The sequence below is a fragment of the Takifugu rubripes genome, chromosome 12, assembly GCF_901000725.2.
Source record: "Takifugu rubripes chromosome 12, fTakRub1.2, whole genome shotgun sequence".
NCBI classification, from domain to species: domain Eukaryota; kingdom Metazoa; phylum Chordata; class Actinopteri; order Tetraodontiformes; family Tetraodontidae; genus Takifugu; species Takifugu rubripes.
In genome coordinates this window covers 9,242,334-9,258,714 of record NC_042296.1, presented here as the reverse complement: position 1 = coordinate 9,258,714, position 16,381 = coordinate 9,242,334, and the positions used below count along the sequence as shown (strand labels likewise).

At 44.9% G+C, this 16,381-nt stretch overlaps 2 protein-coding genes across 2 annotated transcripts in view; one reads left to right on the top strand and one right to left on the bottom strand.

Moving 5' to 3' along the window:
* abcf1 (ATP-binding cassette, sub-family F (GCN20), member 1) overlaps positions 1 to 11,318 on the top strand; it is a 12,525-nt gene extending 1,207 nt beyond the window's left edge. The window contains exons 2-25 of the mRNA XM_003969250.3: positions 1,055 to 1,101; positions 1,211 to 1,282; positions 1,540 to 1,663; positions 1,741 to 1,772; positions 1,844 to 1,918; positions 2,048 to 2,098; positions 2,407 to 2,478; positions 2,568 to 2,663; positions 3,796 to 3,918; positions 4,140 to 4,240; positions 5,299 to 5,384; positions 5,462 to 5,601; positions 5,988 to 6,136; positions 6,219 to 6,302; positions 7,459 to 7,583; positions 7,716 to 7,828; positions 8,150 to 8,321; positions 8,589 to 8,663; positions 8,973 to 9,043; positions 9,119 to 9,151; positions 9,490 to 9,658; positions 9,805 to 9,869; positions 9,943 to 10,015; positions 10,973 to 11,318. Coding sequence (XP_003969299.2) covers positions 1,060 to 1,101; positions 1,211 to 1,282; positions 1,540 to 1,663; positions 1,741 to 1,772; positions 1,844 to 1,918; positions 2,048 to 2,098; positions 2,407 to 2,478; positions 2,568 to 2,663; positions 3,796 to 3,918; positions 4,140 to 4,240; positions 5,299 to 5,384; positions 5,462 to 5,601; positions 5,988 to 6,136; positions 6,219 to 6,302; positions 7,459 to 7,583; positions 7,716 to 7,828; positions 8,150 to 8,321; positions 8,589 to 8,663; positions 8,973 to 9,043; positions 9,119 to 9,151; positions 9,490 to 9,658; positions 9,805 to 9,869; positions 9,943 to 10,015; positions 10,973 to 11,139 — 2,310 coding nt within the window. The 5' untranslated portion in view covers positions 1,055 to 1,059 and the 3' untranslated portion in view covers positions 11,140 to 11,318. The remainder of the gene's footprint in view (positions 1 to 1,054; positions 1,102 to 1,210; positions 1,283 to 1,539; positions 1,664 to 1,740; positions 1,773 to 1,843; positions 1,919 to 2,047; positions 2,099 to 2,406; positions 2,479 to 2,567; positions 2,664 to 3,795; positions 3,919 to 4,139; positions 4,241 to 5,298; positions 5,385 to 5,461; positions 5,602 to 5,987; positions 6,137 to 6,218; positions 6,303 to 7,458; positions 7,584 to 7,715; positions 7,829 to 8,149; positions 8,322 to 8,588; positions 8,664 to 8,972; positions 9,044 to 9,118; positions 9,152 to 9,489; positions 9,659 to 9,804; positions 9,870 to 9,942; positions 10,016 to 10,972) is intronic.
* Positions 11,313 to 13,172, bottom strand: mrps18b (mitochondrial ribosomal protein S18B). Its single transcript, XM_011609357.2, has 7 exons — positions 13,035 to 13,172; positions 12,719 to 12,875; positions 12,546 to 12,643; positions 12,400 to 12,468; positions 12,135 to 12,201; positions 11,990 to 12,049; positions 11,313 to 11,631 (listed from the first exon to the last, which is right to left on the bottom strand). Exons 1-7 carry the CDS (start codon positions 13,113 to 13,115, stop codon positions 11,438 to 11,440), a joined length of 726 nt encoding a protein of 241 aa, XP_011607659.2. The 5' UTR covers positions 13,116 to 13,172; the 3' UTR covers positions 11,313 to 11,437.
* Between the last annotated feature and the right edge of the window lie 3,209 nt (positions 13,173 to 16,381).

The window sequence follows — 16,381 nt, the reverse complement described above, 5'->3', positions numbered from 1 at the left end:
CAGGGAATATTGGCGTACAGACCCTGGATCTCAATAAATTAAATATTTTGTTGGAATCTGATCTGAACTGAACTCTTTAGTTAATGTGACTTTTTGGGAACAGAACCTGAGGTGCAGCTCCAGTGGTGGGGCAGCTGTTTACTTGTTGTGTTGTTACCCTGCTTTCAGCCGCCGCCTGCTCTTCCTCCTCTCCCCCTCTTCCGCCTGCTCTTCCTCCTCTCCCCCTCTTCTTCCTGCTCTTCCTCTTCATTATCTTCCTACTTTTCCTCCTCCACCTTCCCCCATTCTTCCTCCTCTTCCTCCTTTTCCTCTTTCTCCCCCCTCTTCCCACCTATTCCTCTGCTTCCTCATCCTATTCCTCCTCTTCATCCTCTTCCCCTATTCTTCCTCATCATCTTCCTCCTTGTCATCTCTACAGTGTTCCTCCTCTTCATCTTCCTCCTCCTCCTCACCCCTCTCCTCTGTGGGTGGCTCACTGCTTCATTGTGTAGACATGTTTCTTAGTATCACGGTTGGCGTCTCCTCTGTGAGCTGGTTGATCACAGTAATAACCACAGTGGGAATTCTTCAAAGGGTGCTTATGTGTGCCTGTGTTAAGTGATGAATTACCCATAAATGTTGATGTGAAACTTTGAATTCTTTTGCTTTTTCTTTTGTGTCAGACAAGTGGGCCATTTGAAACATACCTGGCATGTTTTGACGGCTTACCTGATGATCACCGATCCAGATATATGGGTCAACTTTAATTTTTAAATGGGTCAACCTGAAAAGGCTTTGTACAGTATTAACCTAACAGATGTATATCGCCACCTAGTGTTGAAGCGAAGGAAACCTTCCGCCCTTCTCTGTCGCATGTAAACTGGGACAAGTTTGTTGTCTAATTTTGAGAGTAGCTGCAGTAGGTTGCACGTGTGACAGTGTCCATCAGCTGATACACAGGTGTCAGTACCCGCGAGCCTCGAAACCCGTCTGGCGTTTCAAACAGGTTACCTACCTGTCTGACACAGAAGAAACAAATATTATTGGAATGTTCTGCTTTCTTTCTTCCCAACAGAAAAAATGGTGAAAAAGGGGAAGAAAGATAAAAAGGGCAAAAAAAGTGTGAGTAGTTACAATAGTACGTTTGAATATTTTGCCAGCTATTAATTTTGTGATCAAATGCTTTTATTGTTCCATGATGGGATTTCACTGTGGGAATGTGTGTTTCCAGTTCTTCGAAGAACTTGCCACAGAGACGGACCCCGGAAAGCCAACTGAGGTGAAAGATCCACAAGGAAAACAGGTAATCTACTTTCTGACGGCTTTGAAGCGACTGGAGGCTCATTTTCCATCACCTCTTTGAGCTTCAGAAGAATATGTGCTTAAAACTTACATTAAAAAATCTAAACAGCAAAATGCTGTCAGTTCCAACGAATAATAAGTGGAAATTGTGTGTGTGTGTGTGTGTGTGTGTGTGGGTGGGTGTGTGTGTGCCCGTGCTCTCATCCACTCCTGGAAGACTCAGGGTGGTGGCTTAATATTCTTATTTTCCCACATCAGAAAAAGAAGAAAGAGCGTCGGAAAGGGAAGAACGAAGACGCTGATGAGGATGAGGATGACGAAGACCACATGCTGAGACTCCAAAAGCTTTCATTGCAAGCAAGTGATGAGGAAGATGAGTCAGGTGGGACATTCAGGGTTTACACTCAGTTTCTTCTCAAAACTCTTGTCTCAGTGATGAATTTGATGTTTTCCCCACAGTGGCCATCCCCAACAAAGGAAGCAAGAAAAAGGTGTGGAGCGCTTTGCTGCCTCCTTCGGGTGCTTTCCTGCCTCACATTTGTAAAACGTGTCCGTCTTTCAGGTTCAAAACAAGTTTGCGGCACTCATCCAGAACCAGAGTGACGGGGAGGAGGATGCAGACCTGCCAGAGCCAAAGGTGTGGTGGCGAGAGGAGATGATCGATCAGGATCAGAGAGATCAGGATCTGCTCAAACACTGATGCCTATCACTAACATCTGGAAGGAGTCACATCCACTGTTTGTGCTTGTGTGTCTTGCTTTTACAGGAGGACAAAAAGGATGTGAAAAGGGGTGCTCATAAGTCCAAAAAGCCATCGGTAGGCCTGTTTCCCTCCACTATATTTCCTTAAAATGCAGGTTGGCGGCAGAGATCATTTTACTGATGACAAGGGAGTAGAAGAAGGTTAAATTTGGATGTTTACCCTGCAGTTAAATCAATTTCTTTTTAAGAAATCAGTAAAAAGTGAAGCTGAATTGGTCTCTAAGGAGAATTCCTTAGAGGGTGATAATATCAGGGCCAAGATCTGCAAGTGTGCGAACATATTTAAATGTATTTATTTCAGCTCTGTCCACTGAAATGTTGGTGTTCTATTAGCTGAATAAACTTTCCTTTTTTCTTTGATAGAAAGAAAAATCTGAGTCCGTACAGAGTGACGAAGACCAGAAAGATGATGATGAGGATGGTGATATCATGATGGTCTGCATTTTCCTTCGTAAACAGGACTCCTCTTTCTTTTTTCTGAATGATTTTGTGACCTTCTCTTTCTTTCTGACTGAAACGAAAAGAGCGCTGAGGATGCTATTGCTGAACAAGCCAAGAAGGAGGAAGAAGATCCATTTCATAACCTCAGCAAAAAAGAAAAGAAGAAGAAAAAGAAACAGGTAAATACTCTAAAAAATTGAGGAGTGCAGCGGACCTCACACACGAGGATTGTTTAAATCTCAAGAGATATTTTTATTGATTAAAAAAAATCAGGCTTTAACAGTTTTGATGGCGCGGTTTTGATGGCGTAGCACATACGTAAAGATTCTGTCCCCCCGCCCATCTGGAATCTGCACCTCTGAACCAGAAACCTCATGTGACCTAATAAAAAGGAAGAAGAAAATGGTAAAAAAAAAAACACCAGGCAACATGGGAGAGGACAGCTTTGGGACTGTTTTTAAAGTCAGTGTTGTTCTTGCCTTCTGAGCCTCCTGACTGGCCCCATTCGGTTCCTCCTCACAGTTGACCGAGTCCTGACTCGTGAAGACTGTTGGTGGTTAATTTAAAGTACGAGCTGATTACCCAGATAAATTCACTCTAAACACAACTCGGAGCACAGGATGCCGTCGGTGGTCTGGAGGGGGAAGATCGGGACAAATAGAGCCTGATTACCGGTGTGAGGAGGGTTTTAAACAGACATTTTAGCTCAGAGAGCGGGGTGTCCCCGTGGTCCAAAGGTTGTTAGTTCATTTCTATCCAGTTCCAGTCCATCTGGAACATCAAACAGGGTAGAGAAACTGTAAAATATGCAAATCTTGACAGTCAAGTCAAGTAAATGATTGGTTATTCCTGATGAGCATGTGGCACCCCAGTGTTAAAGCTTCTGGGGGCACCAGAGAAATCCAGTCCATGTCCCCTTCACCTTTGCCAGCAGTAGGGCCTGAAAGCCGTGGTAACATCGTGGCTGTGGCCCCTCAGCTTCTGTTCAGGGGCACAACGGGTCCCATTATCCTGGAACCCATTGTCCTGTCCTAACCCTCCCTCACAATACCGCTAGCTAGCAACTTTCAGGTGGCTGTTGGAGGGACACTCTGTGTGCTGTTGTGGTGTGATGACGTGGACTCGGGACATTTCAGACCCAAATCGCGTCACTTCCTTTCTTCGATCTCTGGGAAATGCAAAGGTTCAGGAAGAAATGATGCAGACAGTTTCTCCAGAAGAGGAACCTGCTCCCAAATGCTGCTGTTCTGGGTCTAGTCGGAGGATGCTGTGGATCGGTGCCCACTGTTGCTCGTGTCTCTTTCCTCACAGATGGAGTATGAGCGGCAGCTCGCCAGCGTTCGTGCTCAGAATGCTCTGGAAGGAGATTTCTCCATTTCTCAAGCCGAGTTATCCTCCCGACAGGCCATGTTGGAGAATGCCTCCGATATTAAGGTACACATCCCAGGATGCTGTTTACGTCAACATTTGATGAATGTGATAAATGCAGAACTCAGATAAATCTGTAGGTTTCTGGAGTCAGGTCAATGCACCCTCAACAGTCTAATTCTAGAAACTGAAGTGATGTCATGAAAGCTGAGCATTTTAGATTTGACCCACCTTTAGCATGATAATGCATTCGTCATTGTAAAGTAAGTTACATTTGTGTTTTTTAGCTGGAAAGATTCAGCATATCTGCTCATGGCAAGGAGCTTTTTGTCAATGCTGACCTTCTGATTGTCGCAGGAAGAAGATACGGTTTAGTTGGACCCAACGGGTATGTTTCTTTTAACCAATAAGATGAAAGTTTCGTTAATTAATAAATGCATGTGTGAGTGATGGGGAGTTTTTGGAGACTACTGGGATTAATGATCATATCCCCACATACACTCACTGGCCACTTTATGAGGGCACCATATGGAAACATCCCTCAGAGTTTCTGCTCCATGTTGACGTGAGAGCATCACTCAGAGTCTCCTGTTCCACCACATCCCAGAGCTGCTCTACTGGACAGATCTGGGGACTGTGAAGGCCCCTGGAGCACAGTCAGCTCACCCTCATGGTCCAGAAACCAGTTTGAGATAATCTGATCTTGGTGATGGGGTGCAGCAGCCTGCTGGAAGTAGCCATCAGGAGATGGTCCAATGTGGTCCTACAGAGATGGAGATGGCCAGCAACAATCCTCAGGAAGGCTGCAGTGTGTCAATGATGCTCAGCTGCTACTGAGGGGCCCAAAACGGGCCAAGATGATGTTCCCCCATCATTGCACCAGAACAGGATGGATCCATGCTGTTGCATTGTTTACACCATTTTCTGAGCCAATCATCTCATCTTCTCCAATGTGATGCTGGTTTGAACTTCAGCAGGTTGTTTTGACCACATCTACGAGCCTAAATGAGTTGAATTGCAACTATGTATCTGATTAGCTCTTTGTGTTACCATGAAACTGAACAGGTGAGATGATGAAGCAGCTGGGGGGGGGGGGTATTCAAAGGGCTCATTTAGGCACTGTGGGGTGATAAATGTGGGTCTCCATCTTGACTAATGATGCAGCCAAAGAGACTAATAAATATCATCCATTTCCTCTGATATAACTGACAACCCCATCTGACCTTAAAGGTGAAAGTGGACCGAAAGCTTTCAGCCTGATCTGCTCGCTGGTGCTCGAGATCTTTGGCACCATTACTGTAACCACTGAGGCCTCATTAGAGACCCAGCTGAGTCAATCTCCTCATCCTGGGTTTGCATTAGGGTCATCAGCCTGTCTTTGCACTCATAGATTAATAAAGTAATATATTGTGCCCCTGTTCTTTGTACTGTTGGTTGTGTTTTCAGCAAAGGAAAGACAACATTACTGAAACACATAGCCAACAGAGCCCTGAGCATCCCCCCCAACATCGATGTTCTCCTGTGTGAGCAGGGTGAGTGAGCTCTTAAGGCATTTCTCTGCCTATGCTCTGGTCACACGCTGCCTCTGACGAGTGCATGTGTTTGTTAGAGGTGGTTGCTGATGACACCCCAGCTGTGCAGGCTGTTCTGAAGGCAGACACACGCCGGCTGAAGCTTCTGGAGGACGAGAGACGGCTCCAGGCCCGTCTAGACAAAGGAGAGGACAATGTTTCTGAGGAGCTGGAGAAGGTGCGTATCTTGGTGTTCTTGAAGTAATTCCTGGGACTCAAACCTTTCCAGTTTTTATTAAAAGAAGCACATCCGGCACAATCCGGTCAGGTCGGCTTGTCCCATAGAAACAGACGACCAGTTTTTCACAGGTAGACTGCAGCCATGTTCTCACACACAGCATCAGCTTGATTGGCCATTTATGGCGACAAAACTAACATTGGTTTCATTCTTCTCTGGAAAAGGGGTCCAATTTATTTCAAGAACACATCTAAACATAACAAGATTCACCCAAAGTCAACAATATACCGCTGCGAAACAGTGCTGTACAGGATAGAATTCTATACATGTTGGCCACTTATGGTTCACCCTGGCTCTGGAAATAGCTCTTTGTTTCTATTTTCAAGGTTTATGAAGAGCTGGCAGCAATTGGAGCTGCAGCTGCTGAGGCAAAAGCAAGAAGGATCTTAGCTGGTCTATCTTTTACCCCTGAGATGCAGAACCGACCCACTAAAAGGTTCTCTGGAGGCTGGAGAATGAGGGTCTCTCTCGCCAGGTACAAAAAGGAATATTCCACCAATGATTTTGGCCTGACACGTGCACATCTTTTCATTAAAGCTTGTCTTTTATATCCACAGAGCCTTGTTTATGGAACCCACTTTACTCATGCTGGATGAACCAACCAACCACTTGGACCTGAATGCTGTGATCTGGCTCAACAAGTACGACCCATCTTTATCTGACTTTAGAAACGAGCTCTTAGGATTGGGCTGCAATGTGATTGGGATGTGAAGTGTGCCCATCAATAGGTACACAATCATGTCATTCTCCTCGCTGTGGAATTAGGATGATGGTCATTTGGTAATATAACAGCTGTGGTGGTAAAATTAACAAGATATCACTGCTGGACATCACGTCTGACAGCTGCGTTTCTCTACAATAGACCGCCTCCCTCCCGGTAGCCATGGAAACACTGTTTCCACATATAGTGTGTCCCACTAGCCTCTGTGCCTCTCAGGTGTCATCAGGAGGATCCCTGTGAGGTCCCTCACTGATATCTTCTCCTCCGTTGCGTTCGGCCTGATAGTCACACACATATTTGTGCACGCGAGTGTTCGCGTTTAGCCACTGGAACTCATTTGACTGTATCTGGCTGACCTCTGTAAGCATAGTAGAAGACTGCCCAGTCTAATCTACCTCATTTGCTTCTTTTCCACCTTTGAATTGGTTTACTTGACCTGTTGACCGGTGGCATTCTGTTATCTGGGGGAGATCACCTTCTAAGGAAGCACACTATCCACACATTCATCTTCATCTGTGAAAAGTAGAGAGGAACTCAAACCAGAACCCCTCCATCCCCTGACTCTACCCAGAAATCCTAAAAAAATAAACAGAACCTGTGACAGAAGTCGGCCCTGCTGAAGTCCAGCATGCAACGGGAACAGGTCTGACATCTGCCAGCGATGCGGACCAAGCTCCTGCTCCGGAACAGCACTTAGCAGAGGGATGTGGTCAGATGCCTCCTCCAAGTCCTCAAAAGACATGTGGACTGGTTCTGCGAACCACTAGAAAGCAGATTAATGGTTAAATGGGGAGAAATCCAGGGGGTTTCTGATTCCTCCTGATCTGGATCTGTTAAAGATCATGACGCTGTTTACGTCCGAGTAATCTGAACCCACCTCAAAGTTGTGACCTGCTGCTTGTTGCTTTTCCTGGTGATGCTACATAGTGAGGAGCAGAATACACATTTCATTTGCAAAGTGAGGACATTTGGTCTGATACAAACGTGTATCTCATATTGCAGCTTCTGATATGCATCTTAGATTGAGAATGAGCCACGTCACAGCTGCTTGTCTCCTCTCCTCCTCCTCCTCTCAGCTACCTTCAAGGCTGGAAGAAGACGTTGCTCATAGTTTCTCATGACCAAAGCTTCCTGGATGAAGTGTGTACTGACATCATCCATTTGGACAACCAGAAGCTGTACTATTACAGGGGAAACTACTGTAAGTACTTTTCAGGTGGACACGGTTCCTCTGCCATTAGAATGGACCAGTGTTAATGTTGTCTAATCTATAATCTAAACAAACAGGCGACGTTGCATTTACTCTCTTTCACATTTGTTTCTTTGTTTGAAGTGACGTTCAAGAAGATGTATGTTCAGAAGCAAAAAGAAATGCAGAAACAATATGACAAGCAGGAGAAAAAGCTTAAAGACCTGAAGGCTGGTGGCAAGTCCACAAAACAGGCTGTGAGATTCACACACACTCACACACACAGACACACACAAAAGTTTCTATTTTGTCTTAAAACATATCCTGACTCTCCCAGTTCTGACTGAACACTGCTGGGGGTTGGGCTGCAGTTTGCAGATGATACTGGGAACACTGGCCACAGATTTCAGCTCTTTATATGGTTGTTTCCCTCTATAGGAAACAGAGAGTAAAATATGCAACTTGGGGAAAAGAATGTGGGCAAATTCAAAACACACACATTCAATGATTTAACCCTTGTGTGAATCAAATATTTACTTGTGTGTGTTGACATGGCAACATAATTTGTTTCCATTCAGGAGAAGCAAACTAAGGATGCTCTAACCAGAAAGCAGCAGAAGGGGAGGAAAAAAGGCCAGGAGGAGGAAAGCCAGGATGCCCAGGAGCTGCTGAAGAGGCCAAGAGAGTACACTGTCAAGTTTACCTTTCCCAACCCACCTCCACTCTCGCCGCCCGTACTGGGCCTCCACAGTAAGAAGCTACAGGTCTTAGAGCCACAGATACATGTGCAAACCTCACTGATTGGGTTAAAGAAACAGTATTGAGGATATGTCCTGACCACGACATCCCTATTCTGATCTCAGTCCATTTTGGCTATGTTGGTCATTATTCTCATCACAGCCATCGATTGAGCCCTATTTCACCTGTTGTCATGGTTCAAAAGTGCTTTGGCTTTTACGGCAGCAGTTGTCGAGTAAAACCATGAAAAGTTTGTTTCTGCCTATGCTTCCTGTCCAGGTGTTGACTTTGACTACGACAGGCAGAAGCCTCTTTTCAAAAATGTGGACTTTGGCATCGATATGGAGTCTAGAAGTGAGTGTGTCCCTTTAAAATTCCATCATCAGCGCCTGAAGTAAACAGGGGGCCCTAACTGAGCAGCATTTGAGGGCCCCTTGTATCAGACTTTAGCAGACAATGCTTCATCTTTGCAGTGTTTATTAGCATGATTGACTAGCATGCTAACGTAACCATTTCCCAAGTTCTGTTGTTTCATACCCTCTCACTGGATTTTTCTGTGATAATAATAATAATAATAATGGTGATGATGATGATGATGAAGAGCGAAACAGAAATAATGTAGCACCTGCCACAAATCAGTCCCACTTTGTCTCTGTCCTCTAGTTTGTATAGTTGGACCAAATGGAGTTGGCAAGAGCACCTTACTGCTGCTGCTGACTGGGAAATTAAATCCTGTGAGTGTGAAGAGATTTCAAAAGAACATTAACGCCTCCTGATGTTTCTTTTATTGACTGGATCTTTCTTTTTAGACCAAAGGAGAGATGCGAAAAAATCACCGTCTGGTGAGTAGCACGCAAATGTTGCTTGGGGGATAAATCCAGACCAGTGGGAGGAGTCGATAAAGGCTGGGGGGGGGGGTGCTCTATGCATTTGGAGTGCAGCACAAGAGAGAGTTGCTTTACTAAAGGCAGCTGCTCGAAAGATTGAGCAGCATCAAGCATCAGCTGACCTCCAGACGGTTTGTTCCAGATGTGGCTCAGTGGTTCAGCACATCTGCCATCAGTGGTCTGCTGAGTTTTCCCTGGAATAAGCTGCTCTTTGAGCAGAGTCGGTGTCTGGAAATCAATCGTCTCAACTCTTAACGACTTTTATTGTGTCTCTGGTCCTGCTCTGCCTGCAGAAAGTGGGTTTCTTCAACCAACAGTATGCTGATCAGTTGAATATGGACGAGACGGCTACCGAGTACCTGACGAGGAACTTCAACCTACCTTACCAGGACAGCCGCAAGTGCCTGGGACGGTTTGGCCTGGAGAGCCACGCCCACACCATTCAGATCTCCAAACTCTCTGGTAGGAGTCATCGGATATTTGAAAGGAAAATGCGTCCATTTTTGTGTCTGCCCCTGCAGAAAAGAGCCAGTGAAGCCGCCTCCCCCCACATCTACCTCCAACATGTGGACCAGACTCTAACATGCTCTGGTGTCTGTTTGATACAGGTGGTCAGAAGGCCAGAGTGGTTTTTGCTGAGTTGTCCTGTCGCCAGCCTGATGTGCTCATCTTGGTAAGACCTCGTGCCGGCTGCTCCTCACTTCTGGACACGCTTATTTTAACGCCCGCATGCTTATTTCTGACAGGATGAACCGACCAACAATCTGGATATTGAGTCCATTGATGCTTTATCTCAAGCCATCAACGACTACAAGGGAGGTAAGAGGACCATTACAACATTTAAACACAGCAGTGGTCTGTGGGAAAGGCTACGTAACAGCAACTCTCAGAATGGATTCAAACATGGAGGAAGGGGGGGCGAGTTTGTTACGCTGATGAGGCGGTTTGGAAGGAGCGGCCTCAGACCATCTGGAGGAGCTCCTAGGAGACAGAGCAGAACCGGGGTTCCTGTCAGAGTAACAGCCCAGCAAAGAGGAACGGTAGCAGAGCCGCACAAAATGTCCTCAGCGGGCCTCTCGTGCAGAAGTGGGGCCTGGGCTCAGAACCTGACATTAGGCAGGTGACGGACAATGTTCTGCGACCTGCAACATCGCCCTAAGACAGACCCTAAGGTGCTGGACCACGGTCAGACCATAGATCTGGGCTCTTTCTGGTCCATGACGATGTGTCACCAGTTCCTGGAGGACGGTCACTGCTGTGACTGAGTTCCCCAGACCTGAGTCCATTTGAGCACCTCTGGGACATCGATGTCCTGATCCTGGTCTGACAGCAGGTCTGTTGGACTAGACAGCGTAAACTGTGTATACAAGCACACACTGCTGAGCCAGATCAGCAGGTAATCCAGAGTTGTCATCATGTGATCTCACCTAACCTGCAGCTGGATCCTGATTCGTCCTCCGCAGGTTAACCATTTGGGTTTCCACTTGTCTACCCTCTGTGATTGAAGTCTTTCCTTTCTTCTTTTTGAGCAGAATGGAAAAGTGGGGGAAATGTTTGATGTGTCAACACAAGAAAGAAGAAGCATTTGATTTGAAATAATGTATTTTCCTGAGAGATGGTAGCAGGTGTCCATCTGCACCTCCAAAGTCAGATCAGGCAGCTCAGGAAGGTGGAGCAAATGACTCCAAGGAGGAACATGTATCTGTCTAGCGTTGCCATGGCAGCAAACTCCACATGTCAGAGGAGAGCGTCTGACTGCTTTTGCTTTCCTTGCAGCTGTGATCATCGTTAGCCACGATGCCCGGCTCATCACGGAGACTCAGTGCCAGCTGTGGGTGGTGGAGGACAAAACCATCAACCAAATAGATGGAAATTTTGATGATTATAAGCGGGAAGTGCTGGAGTCCCTGGGGGAGACCATGGTCAACAAGGTGAACCCATGATCAGAGCTACAGCCGGGACACATCACTGGCTCATGGCGTTCCCTCGCTTCACTATTCTCTGGATCGGAACGAGGCCTGCTTCAACACATTTCTGGACCATTAAATCTAAGTTTTGAGCTGAGCAACAGGTGTTGGTGTGTTCATAATATAAATGAAGGTGGAGTAAATCATATGGAAGCATTTGGATATCCTGTGTTTTATTGTTCAGTTTTGGTTTTCATACATCGATGACATGGAAATGAGGTTAACAAGGAAGTCGTGTCAAACAACTGGACACCACGCGATGATTCGCGCAGCCTCATCTCTTTAAGTAAGCTTTATATGTCTTCTTTACTTTGGCCACTTCCGCTTCATCGGGGATTATTTCACCATACCAGGAATAGTAGGGAGAAGCTGGAGGCTGGAGAGAAGCTGTCAACCCTACTGCATCATGGGAATTGGAGTAGTCCTCTCCAGAAAATTCCACAAATGGGATGTGAAATAGCAGCAAACCTAAGAGGACAAAAGTGTCACAAAAAAGGAGATATGAGTTGTTTTAAGATGGATATTTCCTGAAGCTGGGTCTTTATGTGTGTGATGGGTTATTTCATGGTGAGCTAGACACTAAAGTGACTGAGTAGCGTATCTATTAACCCAGTCTGACACATGGGGGTAGTTTTGTGACCCAAAGCCGTTCTCTCCAATGTCCAAATCCTGATCCTTACTGTCTGAAGCTGCATCTTAGACTAATATTGGAAATATACCATTATTAAAACAAAGAAAGGGGAAATTCACTGGTTCAGCATTTGCTCTAAGACTAGAAAAACCAAATGCTACACCAGAGCCAGTTTGATATTAAAATATTTCTTACCATGATTCCGTGCTGTAGAAATTGCCTCCGTTAGCTTCTTCTGCTGCTTCATGCACACACCTGTCAAAAGCAGAATGATCAGAACCAAAGCCATAGACTATTCCACAGAGAAGCATTCAGTTTTGATGAGCTGCTAACTACTTACCGGTTCGAGTGGGATCATAAACTATGCCAGATTGTGGACTAATGAACTGTTGCAACAACTTCACATTCTACAAAAAAAAGGATCAGCATAAATAAGTATATGCATACACTCTGTATAGGAAAGGACAGTTATCACATATATGAGATTAATTCTCCCCAAGGATGACTGGGCATTTCATATGCCCATTAATAAATGTTCCATAAGATGATTATGATTCCATAAATAAATCTTTAATATCTGCATTCACCTGATGCACACACCTTACCTGATGATGGATAACTATGTTCCGATCCCGACAAATTGGACAGGGATTCCCACATATCTTGTCCCCTCTCTGCAAAACATAATAAATTGAGTTGCTGTGAGATTAGCCGCAGGTAAAACACAGCAAATTGTGCTGAGATCATTTACGATGCATGTCTTGCGTGTCTTCTGTGGAGGAATTCCTCCTTTGTGATTCCTCCTGTAGCTTGTCCATACTGGCATGGCTCCATATCTCTCAATGTACTCTGTCCACGGATAGAAAAGAATGGAATAAATATAACTTTCAACTTTACAGCGATAATACAATATCATTGGCGTACCTTCACTGGTTAAGTAATCCCAGGGTCTGTCCTTATAGGGCGACAAAACCGCAGCTCCACCTTCATCCTGGACTGATGCAGCGTTGTCAGAACCTTTATTGGGAGGAATAATTGGAGCCCAACGTGGACATCCTGTGTGCAGCCTCCGTGGACCTAACTGGAGGAAAGAATGGCTTCATTACTGCGCTGTTACCAAGTATTAAAGGAGATCTTCTGATCTTTCTAGACTGGCCGGGTTCCAGCCGTAACATGCTGTGAACATCGCAACTCTAACATAGCCAGCGTACACTGCAACAAAATATAACAAATTAGTTACCAGATAACTCTGTGGTGGCTTTAAAACAGAATTAGCCAAACGAACGATGAGACCCAGACGGCTTTTAATGGAGGCAGCCATTTCTATTTCTCTTCTTCTGCTTTTTCTGCTATTTCTTCTTCGGTTTTTCTTCTTCTTTAGTTTAGTTGACGGTGTAATAGCGCCCCCACATGGGCAGTTCGGTGAATAACATCTCATAACCCCTTTCCGACTCGTGTGGCTTTGAGTAATCCCTAGCTGCACAAACACTTCCTATTTTTGTATTTATTTGTGTTCTAAAAAAAAATATATATATATATATATATATATATATATATATATATATAAATCTTACAAAAGCATATCGTTTTTTATTAAGGAAACAATCGCATTATAACAATGGTAGTTTAAATCATTAAACGGACATAACGTTGCTTTTTCGTTTCATGACACTTTTCCTTTCGTTATTCCACGACTATATCAAATATTTGCCAGCAGATGTCACCATATCCGATCCGAACCGCTGAACCATTTCAAGGTTACTGCTTCAGAGGGTTCTGAACCAAACTGGTTCCGAAAGCTTCGGTTTCTGCATTATTACTAATGCAACGTCACAGCAACTAGAATTTTGACACGTGTATGTAAAGAATTCACTGCAGAGCCACATTTCTACAGCAGGGCCTGCAGCGAATGTTTTAGTGTCTGTCTTATCTTAAAGAAAACGTCTTTTAAATGAAATAAGAAACCATTTTGCATCATTAATAAGATGTGTTGTAGTTTTCTCTATTTTTACAAGACCTTTTGTTCAGTTTGAAAGCTTTACATGCACTGAACCCGGAGAAAAAGGATGTTCCTGGCACAATATAGTCTTTTAGTTGCCTGGACCTATTTATTAAGATTAATGAAAAACGTCACTCTTCACGTGCGTCCCCACCGCCAGCGCCATAGACACCATCCACAAGCATCTTCTATTGGACAAGAATCTTCCAGAAAGAACAACCTTAACACCGGCCCAAATCTGCACCATGCTGGACCTGTGTTTGAACACCACCTATTTCCAATACAGAGAAGGCTTCTACAGGCAGAAACATGGCTGTGCCATGGGCTCACCAGTATCCCCCATAGTTGCCAATCTATACATGGAGAAGGTGGAATCCCAGGCCCTGACATCCTTCACAGGAACTGCGCCAAGCCACTGGTTCAGGTACGTGGACGACACCTGGGTCAAAATTCAAACACAAGAATTGGAAGCGTTCTCCGATCGCCTCAACAAAACAGACCAGTATGTAAAATTCACCCGGGAAGATACAAAAGGAAACAGTCTGGCCTTTCTGGACTGCGCAGTCAAGATCACTGAGGACAGAAATCTCACCATCGGAGTCTACAGAAAACCTACACATACCGACCAGTACCTCCAGTTTGACTCTCACCACCCACTGGAACACAAGTTGGGAGTGATCAGAACTCTCCAACACCGGGCCAGAGAAATACCCACCACATCCCAAGGCAGAAAGAAGGAACAGGACCACATTAAGACAGCCCTCAAAACATGTGGCTACCCAGACTGGGCCTTCACCAGGACCTCAAGAAAGCGAGACCTCAGCAAAGGAGAGGAGGAGAGAAACAAACGCCGCAGCGTTTCCATCCCCTACCTGTCCAGAGTCTCTGAGAAGTTTAGGAGGATCCTCCAGAAACACGACATACCGGTTCAGTTCAAACCCAGCAACACTCTCAGACAGAGGTTAGTACTGTACACCCAAAGGACAAGACACCAAGACCCAAACAAAGTAATGTTGTTTATGCTGTACAGCACCAGGAGGAACGTGAGGAACTGTACATTGGGGAAACCAAACGACCTCTTCACAGAAGAATGGCACAACACAGACGTGCCACCTCTTCGGGTCAAGATTCAGCAGTCCACTTACACCTAAAGGAGAGTGGGCACTCCTTCGAGGACAGCCAAGTACAGATACTGGCCAGAGAAGACCGCTGGTTTGAAAGGGGGGTCAAGGAAGCTATCCATGTCAAACTGGAAAAACCATCCTTAAACAGAGGTGGTGGCCTGACGCACTTCCTATCACCCACATACAATGCAGTCCTCCACTCCTTCCAACAGCAAAACAAACATTCACACCATTCCAAGAGACCCAGTGACTCATCAACATGTGATCCAGCAGACAAAGGGGAGACACCTCAACAGAAACTAGGTGAACGACCCGACCAACGACCCTGCTAACGACTCTCAGCTCTCTCCCCAGCGATTTCAGAACTGAAGAAGCCTTCTGGATAGAAGGCGAAACGTCTTCAAGAGAAGAAACCCAGTCCAGTTTACACAGACATTAATGAAAAACCACAATCATCTCCTGTTTAATCATGAAGGAACCAAACTTGACTGACAGGAGCAACATGGGCATGAGCTAAAGCTAAATGTGATGACAGTGTGAATTCTTAGGCCGTAAAACTATGCCTGAATATTACATGTCACAATTTAGTACACTAAACAAAATAATGTTTCTCTACACCCCATTTTTACTCACGCTGTGATAATCTAAAACAAAATTGCAGAAAATAAAATACAATACAGACATAGACCTCTCCCAGTCCCTGAGACTTTTCAGACACTTCATTGACCTCCTGTGTGACCTTGTCAGCCGTACCCTGCCCCCTCCCCCCCATCATCTTCCTCTGGTTCTGTCTCAACTTTCTCAACTTTCTGTGTTTCCTTTTCCACATTCACCTTACCCACAAATTTAACAATTCTGTGTTTTATCTTATGTAAATAGCTAAATAGCTCCTGCACTTATAGTCTAAGGCATTTAATGTAAACACCATCTGTAAAATATGTTTATAGCACAACCTGGTAAACGACTGTAAAAATAACCATACATACTGTATTTATTAAGTTATTATCCTCACTTGCTGCTTCTTTTGCACTTCTGGTTAGATGCTAAACTGCATTTTGTTGCTCTGTACCTGTACATGTGCAATAACAATAAAGTTGAATCTAATCTAATCTAATCTAATCTAAAATCTTTTCAGCGTCTCAATGATAAACAAAATAAGCAGGGCTGTTCTTATGGTAACCAACAAATAGTCCCTGGTGACACCTGGAATCAAGCTTTCCTTGCCTGTGTTCTGTCTGTGTTCCTTCGGGGGTCTGCCTGTGGTCACAGGGTCTGAGTTATGGTTACCTGTCTGGTTTCTGTTTAGGGCCAGATAACAGTTGAAATTGCTTTGTTGATTTAGTTGATTCTTTCCAATGTGTCAGATATTTTTCCTTCTGTCTTTTTGACAGGTGGTTCTGTCATTTGTGGGTGGACTCACAAGCAGCTGTCTAAGGGGGGTCTCTGGACATAAAGGCTGTGATG